General features: G+C 38.6%; 4 protein-coding genes across 7 annotated transcripts; 1 reads left to right on the forward strand and 3 right to left on the reverse strand.

Moving 5' to 3' along the window:
- Window positions 1-915: 915 nt before the first annotated feature.
- On the forward strand, window positions 916-8,487 carry EMB2423 (telomere length regulation TEL2 family protein). The gene is made up of 13 exons (XM_023664174.2): window positions 916-1,138; window positions 2,430-2,458; window positions 2,568-2,670; window positions 3,037-3,208; window positions 3,392-3,568; window positions 3,746-3,879; window positions 4,370-4,646; window positions 5,183-5,397; window positions 5,658-5,756; window positions 5,838-6,334; window positions 6,431-7,200; window positions 7,280-7,478; window positions 8,132-8,487. Exons 1-13 carry the CDS (start codon window positions 976-978, stop codon window positions 8,288-8,290), a joined length of 2,994 nt encoding a protein of 997 aa, XP_023519942.2. The 5' UTR covers window positions 916-975; the 3' UTR covers window positions 8,291-8,487.
- A 143-nt stretch (window positions 8,488-8,630) lies between these two features.
- On the reverse strand, window positions 8,631-12,439 carry LOC111783261 (B3 domain-containing protein Os01g0905400). 3 transcript variants are annotated; one of them, XM_087120626.1, is made up of 7 exons: window positions 12,281-12,439; window positions 11,446-11,588; window positions 10,098-11,061; window positions 9,946-10,017; window positions 9,710-9,793; window positions 9,482-9,627; window positions 8,631-9,020 (listed from the first exon to the last, which is right to left on the reverse strand). In XM_087120626.1, the coding sequence occupies exons 2-7, from the start codon at window positions 11,575-11,577 to the stop codon at window positions 8,760-8,762; spliced, it is 1,659 nt and encodes a 552-aa protein (XP_086976752.1). In that variant the 5' UTR covers window positions 11,578-11,588; window positions 12,281-12,439; the 3' UTR covers window positions 8,631-8,759. The 3 variants fall into 3 exon arrangements, with proteins under 3 accessions (XP_086976752.1, XP_023519943.2, XP_086976751.1); XM_023664175.2 differs by having other exon boundaries at window positions 9,937-10,017; XM_087120625.1 differs by having other exon boundaries at window positions 9,937-10,017; window positions 11,446-11,593; window positions 12,281-12,438.
- A 1,161-nt stretch (window positions 12,440-13,600) lies between these two features.
- Window positions 13,601-15,625, reverse strand: LOC111783459 (GDSL-like Lipase/Acylhydrolase superfamily protein). The gene is given in 3 exon segments (XM_023664387.2): window positions 13,601-13,840; window positions 13,843-14,227; window positions 14,350-15,625. Coding segments are annotated over 3 exon segments (1,050 nt in total). The 5' UTR covers window positions 14,983-15,625; the 3' UTR covers window positions 13,601-13,808.
- Window positions 15,626-15,778: 153 nt separating this feature from the next.
- Window positions 15,779-17,945, reverse strand: LOC111783460 (phosphopantothenoylcysteine decarboxylase HAL3a-like). Of its 2 annotated transcripts, none has more exons than XM_023664389.2 (3): window positions 17,762-17,945; window positions 17,222-17,569; window positions 15,779-16,274 (listed from the first exon to the last, which is right to left on the reverse strand). In XM_023664389.2, the coding sequence occupies exons 2-3, from the start codon at window positions 17,564-17,566 to the stop codon at window positions 15,981-15,983; spliced, it is 639 nt and encodes a 212-aa protein (XP_023520157.2). In that variant the 5' UTR covers window positions 17,567-17,569; window positions 17,762-17,945; the 3' UTR covers window positions 15,779-15,980. The 2 variants fall into 2 exon arrangements, with proteins under 2 accessions (XP_023520157.2, XP_023520156.2); XM_023664388.2 differs by having other exon boundaries at window positions 17,222-17,579; window positions 17,762-17,944.
- Window positions 17,946-18,570: the final 625 nt, after the last annotated feature.

The raw sequence follows: 18,570 nt of genomic DNA on the forward strand, positions 1-18,570 counted from the left end.
GCAAAGTCAAAACTACGTAATAACATAACTACATAATAACATACACGTGAGTGAAGACAAAACATGCTATAAAGAATTGTATTGGTCTACCAAAGTAGTTCACATGAGAGCCTGGTGGCTGTTAGACAAATAAGACTCTCTACAATGGTATGATATTGTTCACTTTGAGCATAAGCTCTCATGGCTGAAAGTATTCCTTGATTATAAATCCACGATCATTCCCTTTCATCATCCAATACCTCCCTTCGAACAAAGTGCGGCGTGCCTCCCCTTAATCGAGGCTCGATTCCTTTAGTGTCTTAGTCATTTTTTACTGCCTTCGAGGAGGCTTGACTCATTTTTTTTTGGAGTTCTTTGTTCGATATTTGAGGATTTACCAATCTATTGGCACGACTAAGTTTAGGGCATGGCTCTGATATCATGTTAGACGAACACGACTCTCCACAATAGTATGATATTGTCCACTTTGAGCATAAGCTCTTAGGCCTCAGGCCTTTGCTTTGATATCATGTTAGACAAACACGAATCTCCACAATGGTATGATATTGTCCACCTTGAGCATAAGTTCTCAGGCCTTTCTTTGGAGAGAGTATTATAAACCATGATCATTCCCTAAATTAGCTAACTTTCATCATCCAACCGTGGCAACCAACTGAGCCAATTTAGATTTAGGAAGAGACTGAAAGTTTATAGAGACGGAGTTATGGTGTATTTGTGATGATTTCGAGATGGAAAGGAAGGAGAAGACCTTCGTCAGAGCGGTGGCCATGGCGACTCACCGGTGGCCGGGTCTGAGACGCGCAGGTGAAAATGAAACTAGGTTCTGAGTTTTGGACCTTGTGCTAATGGGCTGGATTGGGTCAGATATGGGCCGATCGAATGAAGCCCATCAATTGGGATAATTGCAAAGTTCTCTTATTTTCCTCCGAGAAACAGTGTTTCGCACAAAGATTGCAGGGCGATGAAGCTTTAACCATGGCGGACAGTGGAAACAAGAGGGAGCTTGAGGCCAAGGTCCTGCAGAAGGTGGCGGAGGTTATCTCGGCGATAAAGAATGCGAAGCATGTCGACCAAGTCATATCTGCCCTTCATTCCCTAGCTGTTCTTCTCTTCCCTGTAGATGCGTCTATAATCGCCGGTCAGTCTCGACTCTCTAGCCTGCACTTTTTTTTTTCTCATTTTCAAAGTTTTCGAATGAGTTGATTATGATAGTTAGGAAACGAGTAAAGAGAAATTTAGTGATCATTCATATCTGTGAACTATGAGCTATAAATAAGCCTTCTTGTACACCTTTTTTCCCCATAGACTCGAGTAGTTTGGTTTTGTAAACTTTTTGGACTTGAATTTAGCAGTGTTTATAAGCTTAATTGAACAAAATAGCAAATGGTTATCAAATAAAGTTGTTTTTTCTAAATTACTCTTAATATCCTCGAGTGGTCTGGTGAGCTTGTGCAACTTCACTATTCTCATAGGACAAGGACAACGGACTCCAGTGCTACTACGTTTGATAAGAAAACCTTGATAGATGATTGCCCTGTTCATTGCTACGGTGGTTTATGGGCACCTTCCACTCGGTACATTTGGTTATGAAAAATTTGTAGTATGAATAACATTTATGTTAGAATATGTAACAGCCCAGCCAAGCCCACTCCCACTGCTAGCAGATATTGTCCTCTTTGGACTTTCTCTCAAGGTTTTTGAAACGCGTCTGCTAGGGAGAGGTTTCCACATCTTTATAAATGGTGTTTCGTTCTCCTCTCCAACCGATGTGGGATCTCACAATCCATCCCTTTCGGGGTCTAGCGTCCTCGCTGACATTCGTTCTCTTCTCCAATCGATGTGGGACCCCCCAATCCTTCCCCTTTGGGGCTCAGCCTCCTCGCTGGCACATATGGTGCCTGACTCTGATACCATTTGTAACAGCCTAAGCCCACCGCTAGCAGATATTGTCCTCTTTGGGCTTTTCCTTTCGAGTTTTTTCTTAAGGTTTTTAAAATGTGTCTGCTAGAGAAAGGTTTCCACACCCTTATAAAGAATGTTTCGTTCTCCTCCACAACCAATGTGGGATCTTACAGGATAATTCTTTGGTAGTTGTCCATATGGTGGTTAGCTTTTACTCTTGTTTATTTTTTTGGCAAATTGTTAAGATTTCCTTCCTTTTTAACATAAATGGACGTTTTAACCTCAACTATTTGGTGGCAAAGACCTTGTATGAACAATATAATGTTCTTATTTCCCCCTAAAATCGAAGTTAGATGAATTCTTTGAACTGATCATCTTGTAATTCTGCTTAATTCTCTTTCCATTTTGAGTCTGCCACATTCTAACGTACTTTTTATTTCACTGCAAAATTTCAAAATTTTGTGTAAAATCTCATTAGAAATCCATTTATGAGTTATTTGTTTGTTTTATGCGTTAAAAAATTGCAGAGTGTGTTGGTCAGAGCTACAGGGGCCAGGTTAATATAGTTTATGAAATCAAACCTTCACAATCAAGCCAGCATTTCTTTTGGGAATCCCTATCTTCCATATATCAGGTAGTAAGGTTTCTGCTTGTGGTGCATACAGATCCTCAGTTTGGGGCTTCCTTCCAAAAGTGAGAGGCTGGAATGTTGGAATGCATTTTATAATGGAGCTGCTTTCTCAGCATTGTCCAAGGCTTTATTACTTGGTAATGTTACATCTTTCTTCTCCGTACTATAGTATTAGATTCATGCTTTCATATATTGCAAGAATCGAAATTAAAAAATAATGACGCGTTTAGCAAAGGACGTTTGCAAATTGATCAACAAAATAATTTCATGCATAGCTTATGAATGGTGTAGAAGTGTTGCTTGCCATAATTGTAAGTAAGTGTTGATTAGTTCATTTGTACTAAGATACTCAGAACTCATTTGATAGTTAAACCTTCTGAGTCAAATTATTTAGTTTAGCTTCTGTAATGGCTTGTTAGACATAGCATTTTGATCTATAATCCAAATGGTCTTGTAATATTATAAAGAGCTGTATTTGTGTTATGCATTGCCAATCTGTACAGAGCTTGCATCAAGTTGGTTGGCGTGTTTCCCTTTTTTGGCAAAGAAGCACTTATATGACATTTTCTTTGTTGACGGACCTGCCATCGAGGTTGCTCAGAACCTCGTTCCTTGTCTACAGCCAAATGCAAGTGATGGAGTTGATGTTCGAGCTGTACGCTCGAATACTGAAAGGTGCGGGATGGTCATTGATTTTATGCAGTGTTTGTGAATGTTTTAGTCCTTTGCTCTTTGCCCCAAGGAATTGACCATTCACATCATCTAATCTTGAAAAGCATTAGCGCCTCGATGATTTTGTTCTTCCGAATGTTCAGGTCGTTGTTATCAATAGTTATGAGAGTTTCGTTCGATTTACAGATTGATTGTACTTTGCTTGCTTGATAAGGATGGGGTGCTTCAAATGGCAAAGGAATTTGGGGAATCCTGCAAATATGAGAATTTTGTAACCATACCAGCCATTTCCAAGGTTGCACAAATTGTTACATCAATTCCTGACAAAGCACAATCTAAGGCATCCAACTCATTGTCATCACAGTATCCTTATGTCTCTATACTTTAACAAGTTTCATATGGGGATAAGTACTTTCATATTTTAATATTTTAATATTTTAAGTACTCACCGGACATGAAATTGTATTATGCATTTTGCACTGAGAAGAGTTGTGAAAATTTTCCATCAAACTACTGTTTTTCTTCACAAGAGATCTTTAGCTCGTTCTTCAAGCAGATTACCAATCAACTCCTTTCTCTAGCAGAAGCAGAAGATTTTAAGTATATTGACCTTGATGGCACCATGATGTTTGTGGGGGAGACATTTTCTCGCATTTGTCGACGTGGATCTGCAGGTCAGCAAGATTTATATGTAGTAGAATTGATTTTTTTTATATGCCTCTTATTATATATAAAATTAAAATTTAGGAAGAGTCGATCTCGGTTAGAAAGCAGTTCAACCATTTTTTTTTCCATGATAATTGGCACAACCAAGTTTTGGTTCTCTTTTCCAGTTGTCATGTTCTTCACAAATGAAATAGGAATTTTATACATGTGATAATGTGGCATGGCATTTTCAGTCTTGTTTCACTAAGGTTGTATGAAGCTACTAATCTTGTCTGAGCTGATATCCAAGCAATAGGATAACGTTCATTTATGACTATTAACGTGCGTGTTTATGGTAGACAATCGAGGACCCTCATGTGTCATGACATAATTAAAAAGCTGCTAAAATCCATTGTTTTTAGGATTATCTCTGTTAAATGTAGCTAAGAATCATTGAGTTTGTTTCATCACACAGGAGACGTATAATAATAAAATTATTTGGCTTTTCTGTTTTGGCAGACTTGTTACTAAATGAATTAATTCCACGTGTTATGAAGCATGTCCACGACGTTCTAATGTCAAATGCTCATTCAGCTGTCTCTGACGTATTTGAATCAAGCCCCAATTCTCAGTTCTGGTTGAAGACAATGGAAACAATTAAAGATAATTATGCTGTTGAAAAAATTTCTGAGCAGCTTTTACATCAGCTAGCTGCTAAATGTGAGAGTGATGTTGATGCTTACTGGGTGCTTTGGCTACTTTTTCATCGTAGTCTAAGATCACGAATGTCGGTCAGGTCAGTGATCAAGAACTGCAGGTCTAATACATGTGTTTCCCACCCTCCTTCACCTAGAGAAAGGGAGAAAAGAATCAAATTAGATACAAATCATGCATTTGACGATACGTTTTACAAGTTAACAGTATGTACCGTATCAGGCATCAATTCATATCATTTTAGATGTGTATAAGTAGTAGAGTGTAACTATAACAGCCCAAATTCACTGCTAGCAGATATTGTCCTTTTTGGGGTTTTCTTTCAGTTGGGGAGGAGAACGAAGCATCCTTTATAAGGGTGTGGAGACCTCTCCCTAGCAGACGTGTTTTAAAAACCTTGAGGAGAAACCCAGAAGGGAAAGCCCAAAAAGCACAATATCTGCTAGTAGTGGGCTTGGGCTGTTACAATAATGCTTCCTATTTCCTGCAACGTGGGAGGTCGAATTTATAAGCGTTGGTTTTTTAACTTTTTTGCCTAGAACTCTTTTTTCACCTCTGGGTGTTTTGTTGATTTTGGTCTAACTGGACACTGAGATTATATTTTATGTGCTTTTGTAGGTCCATTTTAGTTGACAAATTTTTGTTCTGGAAGGTATTCCCCATTCATTGCCTGCGCTGGCTTCTACAGTTTGCAATTCTTGAATGCCCACCTGATGCCAATTGTCTCAAGAAAGGTCATAGTAATAGCAGCCTCTTAATGACAGTGCAGCGCCTGGTTGAAGTATGGTCTAAAAAGGAGTTTGTCCAATCAGCCACGCTTGAGCAGCAAGCTTGTATCCTCATTGTTTAGGCCTTGTTTGATAATCACTTGGTTTTCGGTTTTCGAAAATTAAACTTGTTTTTTTCATCATTTCTTAAACCTGGTTTTCATTTGAATTCTTAGCCAAATTCAAAAAATAAAAACAAGTTTTAAAAAACTACGTTTTAGGCTTGGTTTTCAAAAACTAAAAAACTGAATAATTATCAAACGGGATCTTAGTTACTAGTATTTTGTTGCACTTGTTTGAATTTATTTGCGTTAACCAACTATCAGATATATCTGCAGCTGTTGGTCTTTCTCTTGAATTAATGTCTAAAGAAGAACTCGATGAAACTAAGACCGTTATGCCCTCGATTCTTCAAGGGGTTAGCTGTAAGTCCAGTTTTAGTTGTATTGATAGAGTTTCCTTTTTGGAAGTGTAATTTTTCCAGTAATGTTTTTGTTCGATTTTAGGTAGGCTGGAGAATCCGAATCAATGGATTCGGAAAATGGCTAGCAATGTTGCTCTAGTGTTCTCTAAAGTCATTGACCCTAAGAATCCTCTGTATCTTGATGATAGTTGCGTGGGAGACATCATCGATTGGGAGTTCGGGTCGACTACTAGTAAAAAAGAGAATATAGATTGCATGATCGGAGCACAAACTACTAGTTTGGTTCAGAAAAAAGAAGCTACTGATGCTGCCAAAGTGGGGACTGGGCATAATATAAGAAGTAAAAATAAGAACATTTGGGAGTTTAAGCTGGCTGATCCAGATGAGATTGTGGATCCAGCTAGCTTAAATTGTGGATCTATTTCTGAGGACGATAATGAAAGTGATATATCTGATTCGAGCAGTGACTCATCGTTACAGCCATATGATTTGTCAGATGATGACACGGATCTTAAGAAAAAATTATCACATTTGGTCGATGTAGTCGGGTCACTCCGTAAATCTGATGATGTTGAAGGGGTGAGTTGTTCAATTTCTTGTTGGTTAATGTCCTGGAGTTGGATCATAATTAGCTTAAGGTGTTTGTGAGCTCGTAATATTCTGCATTTTGTGCAGGTAGAGAGAGCTCTTGATGTTTCTGAGAAGCTCATCCGAGCATCACCCGATGAACTTAGACACGTAGCGTCAGATCTCGTGAGAACGCTTATTCAAATCCGATGCTCCGACATAGCTGTTGAAGGAGAGGAAGATTCAACTGAAGACAAGAGACAAAGAGCGATAGTTGCCTTGGTTGTTATGTGCCCGGTTGAATCTCTTAATATTCTCAATAAGCTACTGTATTCGCCTAATGTGGATACCAGTCAGCGGATAATGATACTCGATATCATGACGGATGCAGCTCAGGAGCTTTCCAATACGAAAACTATGAAACCGAAACATCGGTCAAGGACTCTCATAGCTACAACCGCCGAGACTCAACCATGGTTCTTGCCAAGTAGTAAAGGGCCTCCTGGAGCTGGTTCTTGGAAAGAGATATCAGGAACAGGAACTTTACCAAACTGGTCGAATAGTTACGAGCGAGAACTACCCTTAAAACCAAGTCATGTCAAAAGAGGTAAGACGAGACGCTGGAGCCTGAGATCAGCTAACATGCAAGATAATGAAATGGAGTTATCTCATAATAAGTTCCCCGGGCATGCAGCTGCCTTTATGCTTCCTGCTATGCAAGGCTTTGATAAGAAACGACATGGGGTCGACTTGTTGAATCGGGATTTCGTTGTCTTGGGAAAACTCATATATATGCTTGGTGTGTGCATGAAATGTGCAGCCATGCATCCTGAAGCGTCTGTGCTGGCTCCTCCTCTTTTAGATATGTTAAGATCCAGGTATAACATAACGTTATGTTGAAGTATTGATATCGTTAAGCTAAAGCTTTTGGGTTAACCAATGTTCGATGTGATACAGTGAGGTATCCCATCACAAGGAAGCATATGTCAGGCGAGCTGTTCTATTTGCAGCTTCATGCATTCTGATAGCAATACATCCATCTTACGTAGTATCCAGCTTGCTCGAAGGAAATGTTGAAATATCCGAAGGACTTGAATGGGTTCGCACGTGGTCTCTTCATGTGGTCGACTCGGACCCAGATAGAGAATGCTATATGGTAAGGACTTTTAAAGGTTAAAGTAGTGAAATCATGCTTTAGGTTTTCATGTTGTACTTTCATGTGCTTTATGGTTGATAGGAGTATCATCTGTGGATTTAGAGTTCGAATAGTCAAACATCTAGGCGTCTAAATTACCAAAAAAAAAAAAAAAACATTTGTTTAAAAAATGTTCGAGTTCTTTCAAAAGTTGCAGTATTACCCTCGACCTTTTATAAATGTTTCAAAACTACCACTAGAGTAGAAATACATTATAAGGTTATATGAACCATTTGTGGATTTAGAGTTGCATAGTCGAACAACAAGGCAAATTACCAAGAAAATTGCATTTGTTTAAAAAAATTTCGAGTTCTTTCAAAAGTTGCAATATTACCATTGACCTTTTAGGAAGTTTCAAAACTACTATAAAATTAGAAATTCATTAAAAGATTATATGAAAATTGGGACTCCGAATACTGTCATACAAGTGTTTTGGAGCTTAATCACTCATTTTATTACCTTCATCGATGAAATTTGAGACGAAAAACGTATCAAATTGCTTCCACTCTTTCATAAAAAACTCCTACATTTTCTTCATCCTACATAATTCATTTGAGACAAATTTACTGATTCACTATGCCCACTTTCACTAATTTTGCTTATTTGGTTCGTAGATGGCTATGACCTGCCTGCAACTTCATTCTGAGATGGCTCTCCAAACCACTCGAGCACTAGAATCTGCAAACAGCCCATTCAAGGCCAAAAACATTGCTCTCTCTTCAGATTTGTCAAAGGGTACGATCAAAATCCCCTTCTCCGACGTGAAATATTAGAGAAAACAAGCAGAAAATGAAACAAAAGTATCCTCATATCCACTCTTCTGAGCTCTGGTATAGTTTATTTTCCGATGTGAAATGCTCACTGGAGTTTAAACTTGAGCTATTTTCCCTCTCAGTTTGGGGTTTTGTTTTGTAAATCCGGGTTTAAATTGATCTCTTTCGTAGTAAAAATGTTTGGAATAACTTTCTAAGTGATTTATAAAAAAACGACCGCACAAGTAACGAGCCATTATGTAAAAGAAAATAAGACTTCAATGCCTACAAAGCCTTCATTCTGGGAAAACATTGCTTTGCATATGCTGTGCCGTTTGTACTAACAAAAAACGCTCAAGGAGAAAGAAAATGTGTAGCAAATATGGTAATCAATATGATTTTCACCAAACTTTTTGAGACCTGTGCTCTTTTTTTCCAAGAGATTTGAGCAGGAAACCTAAAAGTAAGAGTTCTAGAATTATGTAATCAGCTAGTTTTTACATTTCCTAATGCTAACGTTGTATTCACGTTCGAGCTCGTCCTTGACATGAAACAAACACTCATCCCCAGATTCGATTCTATTTGCACAGCAAAAAGCTTCCCACCCACTTGTTAGAACTTGAACATTAGGCATCTCATGGTAAAGAATTGGCCACAATCTCTTACTGGGATCCCGCAGAAACACTACCTTCTTATTCTCTGGATTTTTTCGACCTCTCGAACATGGTAGGTGAAAAGTCATCGGCAGCTCCTTTATGGGTAGCAGGAACAAAGTGAGAAATGGTGAAGATTCAACAAGTAATTAGCTCATATCATGTAGGAAACGCCCGAGTAGTCAGAAATGAATCAAGATCATCTGTGAATCTCTGAGCTTCTTTGAGTACATACATGAAGAATGGAATGTGAAGATGCATCCATGCATCGTTTGTATGCAACTAGTTTTTCTCAGTCATACAATATCACACATAAATATGTCCATATATGAGTGTATGTAAGCATCTATGTCTTGGGACTAACACGAGATTTGCTAAAGGACCTCTACCAATCGGTTTAGGTAAATATCTAATGTGCTCGCTCATGAGCGGTTTTTGAGTAGAGGTCCAACATCAAGACCAATTTTGTCAAATCTAAACTAGAGCATATTATATAACCATTAAACTTACATGAATAAATTTTACACGCTTAACGAAATAAGAGTTGGCATTAGCGTACCAGAAAGGATAGAGTATCTTTAGCCACTACACAGGAGATACGGGCTGGAGTTCCAATCGGGTCTGCATTATCAGTTGTATCATTAATTTCTCTACCACTTTGGTTAGACGTTTCAAGGAACTCCTCCTTAATGACTTTTGGCTCCACTGTAAGCAAAAGAAATCTCAATTTAGACTTGCCAAAACCACAAATTGCAAGGGAATGATGTGATAAATTGAGTTGGATTACATATTTGTTCAATGAAGTCTCCGCAGTTGTTCACTTCTGTTTTGATTTCCAATGGTTCCATTTTAATGATCTTTTTCTCGTCCCCTGTTTGAATACAGCATTCACAATGAGCTAACGTTACAACAATGTCAGATTCTGGAGGGCAACAAATGAAGCCTTATTTTTCTACAGAGAAGAACGAATCGACAATTATAAAGCATAAGGAGCAACCCGAATAGAGAGCAAACCGTGCAGACATTTTTTAACCTTCAAGGAATTTGGAGGGTACTCCTGTTTCACACTAGACCCCTGATCATGTCTTGTAATTGCTGAAATATATATTAACAGATAATTAGTTGTGAAAGTCGTCCCGAATATTAGAAATGTATTGTATCACTTCAGTACTCACTCGATACTGTGTTGCACATTGCTGGTACATTCTGGTAGTCTCTTATGATTTTTAATGGCATGTCACAAAAAGGCTCCCCGTTTCGATCGGAATTTGTTGCAGATGAAATAAAAGGAACCTCTATAGTCCTGTCGTGGCAAGGATCTTTATCAGAGACACTCATCTTTATGTCAGCCTCCTCAAAACACTGTCTTTTATCATTTATCTTGTTAGCAGATACATTTGAAGGCAATACTTCCATGTCTCCTCTTATATCTACTGGAACACTGTTAACTGGGCCGACACTGATTATAGTATTCTGCGATGAGGAAGCACAGTTCGGGTTTATCTCATCCTGAGCAGCTTTATTTGTGGAATTCTCATTGATGCAGGAATTGACCATCTGCATTTCCATGGAAAACAAGTTAAATAAGGGGCTTCTGTTTTCCTCCGGTCCTACATCCTTGTTCCTGTCGATTAAACAATACAAATCATCAACAATGTCTAAAGGTCCATGCCATTCATCGTTGCTCTGGTACTTTTGCCTTTTACCCTGGTATACATTCATGTTTCGATAACCAGCCACGTGAAATTTATCTTGAGATAGTGTCACATTGGATCCAGAACCCACAGAGGGGCTTGAAGCTTGTGGATTTGACAAACCTTCATTAGTTATCTCAAGTACAGGACAGGTACTTCTAATTCTTTTCCTCGTATAGCTTTTTTCAGCAAACCATACTTTTTCACAACCAGTTTTAGTGTAGATACTAACATTGAAGTGCAAGTCCATGATGTGATTGAAGATCACAAAATCTCCAATTTCTAGGCTATGCTCTGATGAAAAAGCACTCCACCCTTCTTGAAAAGCAAGAGATCCTTCGCAATTGGATACTGTTACCTTCCATTGTTGTCCAAGAGAATCCTCAAGAACAACCTTTTTATTAACCAACTTTGACACGGTAGATGCAAAAATAGGTGGGAAGAACTGCAAAAGATAATGTAATTATAAAACAATAAAATTACAGAATGCAGCATCAATGGCAAAAAATGTTAGCTCGGAAAAAATATTTCGCTTGTAGCACATAACTACTCAAGGGAACTGGATGAACTCATAGACACTGTCAAAATAGAATAAGTTGCAGGGGCAGAGATAGGGAGATTTTTCAAAAGGAAAGATCTCAGGGGTTGCCATTCATTATCTAATAGTTATAAGAATTTCAACACCTTAAACGAGGCACTGTCCTCGAACACCACAAGCAATTAGCAATTTACCATTTTGTATAAAACAGACATGAGGATTGTAAAGAGCTAACATGAACAAATATAAAAAATTAGAAAGTTGGAGACAATTTTGGAAATAATATCATACCACAACTTCAGAAAAGCGATCCCCAAACATAACTTTGAAGAACGACGTAACAGATGATGAATTCCCTGTCTTTCTATGAAAACGTAAGCATCTTTGGGTGCATTCTGGACAGGCTTCTACCTTGCTGCTCATCTCTTGCTTCCCTATACTGAAATGCAACAGAGAATGATTGTTAGCACAGAGATAAAGAAGAGTAAAGAAAACCCATGTGGATGTTATCCAAAACAAAGAGGTTCAAAATTAAATTTCAGAGAAGCAAACAATTATGATAAAAATGATGCTCTCATCGGTGAATACTTCCTGGATTCAAAGAGGCATTCATAATTAGATCAATTTTTAAAAGCACATCATCTAAATCAATCCCTTTCCAGAGCAATTTATACGACTTCAAATCCACCATGTAAGCACAAGGGAAGTCAAAACCACTGCAGTTCAAGTTCAAGGATGAGTAAACAGGACAGTTTCGAGATAAAGCTGATCATTCCAACAAAAGGCACAGAATAGAAAAACTAGAACCCGATCATGCTAGTTGACAAAAATAAATAGAGAGATTAGTAAGTTCTAATAGGAAAATCGAAGCGGCTGCAACTCCCAAGGGTTAACCAAGTTCAGCCTCGTAAACCAACTATAATGCACTTCTCATTCAGATGCCGACGAGACAGAAAGCTTCCTACAGCTTTCATGTGAAGCCTCCATCGGCATTTTGAAGGATCCTTCAACGCATTAATAAAGCTAAGAATGTTCTTGAACAAACAATGAACTTGAAGCAACAGTCGAAATAAAGGGAAAAGAAGAAGGAAAAAGATCAAGGGGGACTTTTAAGAAAGGCGATAACTCTTTATGAAGAATGATCAAGTCCTAGAATCACGAGCCACTGTTCTTGCTCTAGACCAGTCTGGCAATGCCTTTGTCGAAGCCGCAGAGCCACCGTGGGAGCTCCGGTTTAACTCGCCGAGTTCAGTGACGAGCTGCTTTGCAAAATGCATGCCTGCAAGCGCCAAGTCTTACTCGAGGAAGAAGAAAAACTTGGGCCTTTTGTCGAGCCCAAGGCCCAATAAACCTTTTGGGCCTCGACAATTGGGGCTGATAGTCCTCTTATTTATTTATTTATTTATTTTTATTTTTTTTATCTCCAACATGAAAAATGTCCCAAAATTGAAAAAAAAATATGACTAAATTGACCTTATGTCTTTAAAGTGGTTAATAGATTCACTAATTTTGTATTTTGTATTTAATCACACGAAATTATTATTCCATTAAAAATAAAATTTAATTCTATAATAATTAATCATTTATTTTACTTAATAATTTAAACTATGTTTTTGACCTATTAAACACAAAATTAAATTTTATAGGTCTTATTTCATAATTTTTTAATTTTAGAAATTTCTTGACCATAAAAATAAAAATTTAGATATTTATTAGACAACTCCTAAATTTTAGAGATTAAATAAATATAAATTTGAAAATTAAAGGCAAAAAAAAAAAAAAAAAAAAAAGTTATTTACGTTATTTACCCTTCCCATGACAATTTACCGTTACATTTATGTATAACATGTTTTGACATGATAGTCGCATGATGTCTGATGAAGCAGTTATTTTGATCCTTTCAAAATACTAAAATGTGAACAAAAATTTAGCCTTACCTACTCATTAAATAAATGACAATTATGGGTGGTTATCTGTTCAGTAGTTGGTCCTCAAACCATCTGCTTTCCTCTAATTAATTTCAAACAATTTGATCCTTATCTTATACTGTCGGCTGAAATAATATCAGTAATATCGACAATTAAGCCCAATAATATCGACAATTAAGCTCTTCATATCGACTATTTTCCTTGTTGGTCTAAACACACCGCTGACAGATATTGTCCTATTTGAACTTTTCTTTCAATAGCTTCCTCTTAAAGTTTTAAAACAGGTAATTAGAGAGAGGTTTCGACACCCTTTTAAAATATGTTTTGTTTCCCTCTCCAACCAATATGGGATCTTACAATCCACTTTCCTTGCTAGCACACTGCTCGGTGTTTGGTTATGATACTATTTATTAAGCTCAAGTTCACCGCTAGCAGAGTTTGAAAGAAGCCATGAGATGGACGTTCTGGATAGACAGGTCTGATTTCTCAAGGTTTTTTCAGTTAACATCTTTCGTGGATGGTCCGAAATAATGGTTCATTTCATAAGTTTCAACTAGTACTTCTCACATTAGTTTCATAGCTAAATCTTAGAGATCTCAAAGATAAACGCTAACAAAACCAGCTGAATCACTGTCAGCACCTTATCCCTAGTGATGTTTCATGTCCAACAGGTTACTCAAAGCTGGATGGGTAAGTCCACCTTTAATGAACATGTCATGAACTGCTTTATACATGGCTTCCGTGAGATGAACTCCATCCCAGTTGATGTATTCAGGTGGGCTTTTGCAGGAACTGACAGAAGGCATTCCACAGACAGTAAACATGTCGAAGTTGTAGGGCTCACCGACACCGCAGCAGGCTTTGAAACGCTCCCTGAAACCGTACTTGCTGGGATTCTTCATAACCATACGATAGGCGTTCCAGTAATCGGCATATATGATGACAGCTTGAGGAAACTGCTCTCTTAAAGATTGCAATGAAGCTTGGAGAGCAATATTGTGAACGTAGGTTTGGTTGTTTAGGCTCTTCACGCAGCCGATATCGTCTCTGTCGGTGACGGGAGCTAGAGACATTGCTAATGCCAGACATCCACTTGGTGGTAAACCTTGAACAACCACGTACTTTGCACCCTTCTTCAGCAGAGACTGGAAAAACAAACCAAAAGCAAAGAATGGCATTGTCAAACAAAAGTTCTCAGTTCATTCAACATAAGTAAGTTTCTAACATTTTACAGCCTAAAAAACTCCATAGAGGTCAAGTCATTTACCTGTAAAACTCCGGTGACGCTGGCGACACCGAGCTTCCGAATGGTATCATCAGTGATAGAAGATCCAACGGCATAAGCATAATCATTGACTCCAATTTCACCAACCCAGAACAAAGCATCATCAAATGCAGCTTTGCACTGTGTCTTTGTCTCTGCCCCTCTACATCCTTGAGTTTCCAAGAACTTGTTGAACCAAAGGAGCTGAGTTTGGATAGACTGAGGAGTAATGTCAAGGCTAAGGTTGTTTCTGACAAAGAAACCATGGTTTATAGCTGTGGAGCCAGCAACAGCAAAGTTCACCCCATGAAACGAGTCATTTCCCTTCAAATATTTGTAAGGCGGCAAGAAAGGTAAGGACAGTGACTGAGCTACAAAGTCGATCACCAGTCGTCCATCCGAATATCGGTTGGTCGAGTGGTGAAAAAAGGTACTACCATAAGGAGAATTAGAGACATGGCCAAATCCGGCTGGCCCTGATACCGACCTTGTATTGCCAGTGTCTGTGAAAGAGTCGCCAAAGGCGTAGATCTTATTGAAGAGACGTGGATGCGTCTCGGTTGCAGTCGGAGAAGCCAAAACAAAACCACACAATAGAATGAAGATGGCAGTGCAGGATGTTAAAGCCACCATCATTTCAAGTTTCTTTTGCTTGATGAGAAGCTCTTACTTTGTGGATGTTCTCTGTGGTTTATATAGTAAATTGTTTGGCCAATGCTTTTAAGGTTTTCATCTCACTCCTTTCCAGTTCCCTTTTGTCATTAATGTAAAGATACTGTTAAAACTATAAAGGCCACAGAGAAAGAGTTTTACCACTCAGGTAAGAGCTTTAACCTTTGAGTCTAGATAGGAAGTAGGAGAAAAATTTAGTTGAGCATTCAATAAGGACGATTATCACCAACTTTTTGCCTTTATGTTCCTACTTAAAAGAACTTTCTCGCAACTTTAGAGAAAGGCAATGCACAAAAAGCCTATTGACAATGAAATTATGGGCTACGCCGTTTGGTACACATCCTTTAAATGTTTTAACTACCAGCATCACATTCTGGGTGGCGATTTTAATGCACGCCGCTCTCTCTCTTCATGGATCGTTTTCTTTTGTGAATTCATTTCAAACAAAAAAGCATGAGGTTCTACAAAGAAATTAACAACACTCACCTGATTTATCTACACCCATTTATTGATCCACCTCAATACAGAACAACACTAAGCTCAACCAGTATCCACCAACAATATTGGAGGAATCACAAATGACAGAAAGCTGGAGTAATTATTGAGAAATAAATACGTACAAGTTTTCGACAGTCGGTGAGATTACGGGTATCTGACCGTCCTGTTGCCAAGTTCGACTACAAGAAAGATTGTAGGTACCAATTTGGTTCATGTCAAACACTGCATAGCTAGAAGGTAGGTTTTGTTGTTCAGAAGGATAGAGACCAAATATGAAGCTGATCAATTCATAAGCTAAGAAATGTCATAAACATAAGGTTCCAAGGCTTCACAGCACAAAGGGGTAAACAAGAAGGAATTTTATACAATATTTTAGAGCAACAGCTACAACTTTTAATAGTGAACAAAGCGGAAATGTATTACCCTTTCCATCTCCTCCTCATGGCAAAGTCTTCATGTTCTAACTACTCACCATTTTTGGCACTTTGTTGCATTCGTGACTCGTAGAAGAGTCTCACAGTTGAGAAGATTAAGGACGGTTCAGCCATTGCACCATTGCCGTAGTCCCCACAGGCTAGCCTCTTGGTAACAGGTGGGATGAGAGTTATTCCAAGCTCATCAATTGCAATGAGATGTCGCTCGGTGAAAGGGTTGGTCCACATAAAGGTATTCATGGCAGGCGCAACAAAGAGTGGCTTGTTATAGTCCCATGCTCGCACGACACAAGTCAATAGATTGTCACATAATCCGCCTGCAATCTGGGAAAAAAAAGAGAGCAAGTGATAGCATCAAGTTCAAGAAGAATTTTTTAAGGTAGCATGCCATAAGTCATAATATTTACAAATACAGACAGAGGCTACAGTGAAAAGATGCAGGGTACGACAAGGAAAAAATATTCCTCTGACTCATCAAGTATAATGTATAAAATGCAGACAAGGGAAAGAACTTAAAACATTGGGCAAGCTACAAATGATGGGAGTACACTGCATTAAACAAAATATCTAAAAGGACACTATGTAACAATCCAAGCCCACCGCTAGCAGATATTGTCCTCTTTAGATTTTCCCTTTCGGGCTTCCCCTCAAAGTTTTTAAAACGCGTAGGGGAGGTTTCCACAATGTTATAAGAAATGTTTCGTTCTCCTCTCCAATCAATGCGAGATCTCACGACCCATCCCCTTGGGGCGTAGCGTCCTTGCTGGCACACCGTCCGGTGTCTGGCTCTTATACCATTTGTAACAGCCCAAGCCCACCACTAGCAGATATTGTCCTCTTTGGGCTGTTACACTATTTTCTTCGGTGATTTTAGGGCTTGAGCTAATGAAGCTTTAGGAAAAGCAGCAAAATAATTCTGAGACACACGGTACCAGTCACAATGGATCATGTGAGCCAAATCCAATATAGATGGATCCGTAACTATACACATAATAACAGTTTAAACTAAGCAGCATTCAAAAGTGTACACAAACAGGCTGGACATCAAGACACCTCTTTAACCAAAATGGAACCAATAAAACAAATAAACCAACTAGAAACCAAATCAGATATTCACAGAGATGATAGATTTCCGGACCAACCCAATTTTGAGGAGGAGCCAGAATCCATATATTGGGTGCCAAGTGTGAGTAACATTCAGCCCCGTACTCGGCATATTTTGAAGAATGAGGTCAGAAATAAGCATTTAAATCGTGGTTAAACTACTGTACCTTGCCGAGCGTGTTTGCAGACAGAGGGGCAATAACCATGATATCAGCCCAGCGGCGAAGCTCAATATGAAGAACACTATCTCCAATTTTGTTCCAACCATTCCACTCATCCTCATCGGTGTAAAGTACGTAATCCTTAGGAAGAGATGCTCGATCGATGAAGTGTAAAGAGGCCTTAGTAGCCACTGCTCTTACGTCTGCCCATTCGGAGAAAGAATGGTAAAGATTCCCAAACTTAATCGAAGCTACACTTCCACTGGCAGCAAGTAAAATCCTGGGTTTCCTCTGAGCATTGTTAACTTGAATCACCTCCCGTTCAGCATTAGCAGGTTCCGAATATGCCATGCCCTATGGATCACTAAACAAACGATCAAATTCAAGCTCTTACAACCGCGAAAATGTGTATTCAAATTCAAATTGAAACGATAACAATGGACTGGACAAGAGAAAATAGAAGAAGCCCCCAAAAATCATCACCAAAATGATGTACTGAACATACAAATCGCGAAAAAGAACAGTATAAATTAGGAATTTCACTACCTTCAAACTTGCCCCTCCGAGGTTCCAATGCAACTCCTGCCAAGGGCTAAAAGACCTGGAACAAGAGAGACAAAGACACAGATGCTTGCGATTTGTGAGAGCGGGAACCGATGGGCGAAGGACAGGACCCGAAAGAAATGCGAGAATGGAGATCCCGGTTCACTGAAATTGGACTTTGGGCGCCATTTTAATGGATTGTATTAATTTTAACCAAAAATCTCCAATTTTATCAATTTCAACCTCAAATTTATTCACATGAATATATACCAAGTTAATTTTCGGGGTTCTCACACGTATCGAAAGCGACTTCTTCCGTTACGATAGACAATTATTTAATTAAAATACCAAAAAAGTAATTAAATCATTAGAGATAAAATCGAGTGACCATCGTCATGAAAACAAAGAACTCAGACTCTCAAAGTAGAACCAGAACGAAACAAAGCAGTTTTTTGTTCTTCGTATTTAGTGTTGTTTACCAATGATGACAAGTGTGAGAAAGATCCAGACAATGACGTAACTGAAAATGACGAAAACTATTGCAATTTTCACCATTTCAATGGTGAGGAGTTTGAGCTCGGCTAAAATGCACATGAAAATAGGAAAAGACGTTAATAGGCATAGTAACGCCCATGGTACAATGAACTAGTCATAACAAACTTTGTTGGCTCTATCGAGAGTCTTACGAACGGACGAAGGCAAATGCTGGAGAGAAAGGGGCAAAGATTTTAAAGATTTTGACAAGGGTCCTGATACAATGGATGGAGGAAGAATCAAAGTCAAGGCAAATGACAGTGAGCTAAAGCTTCACC

Source organism: Cucurbita pepo, chromosome 20, assembly GCF_057944985.1.
Source record: "Cucurbita pepo subsp. pepo isolate OVF chromosome 20, ASM5794498v1, whole genome shotgun sequence".
NCBI lineage: Eukaryota > Viridiplantae > Streptophyta > Magnoliopsida > Cucurbitales > Cucurbitaceae > Cucurbita > Cucurbita pepo.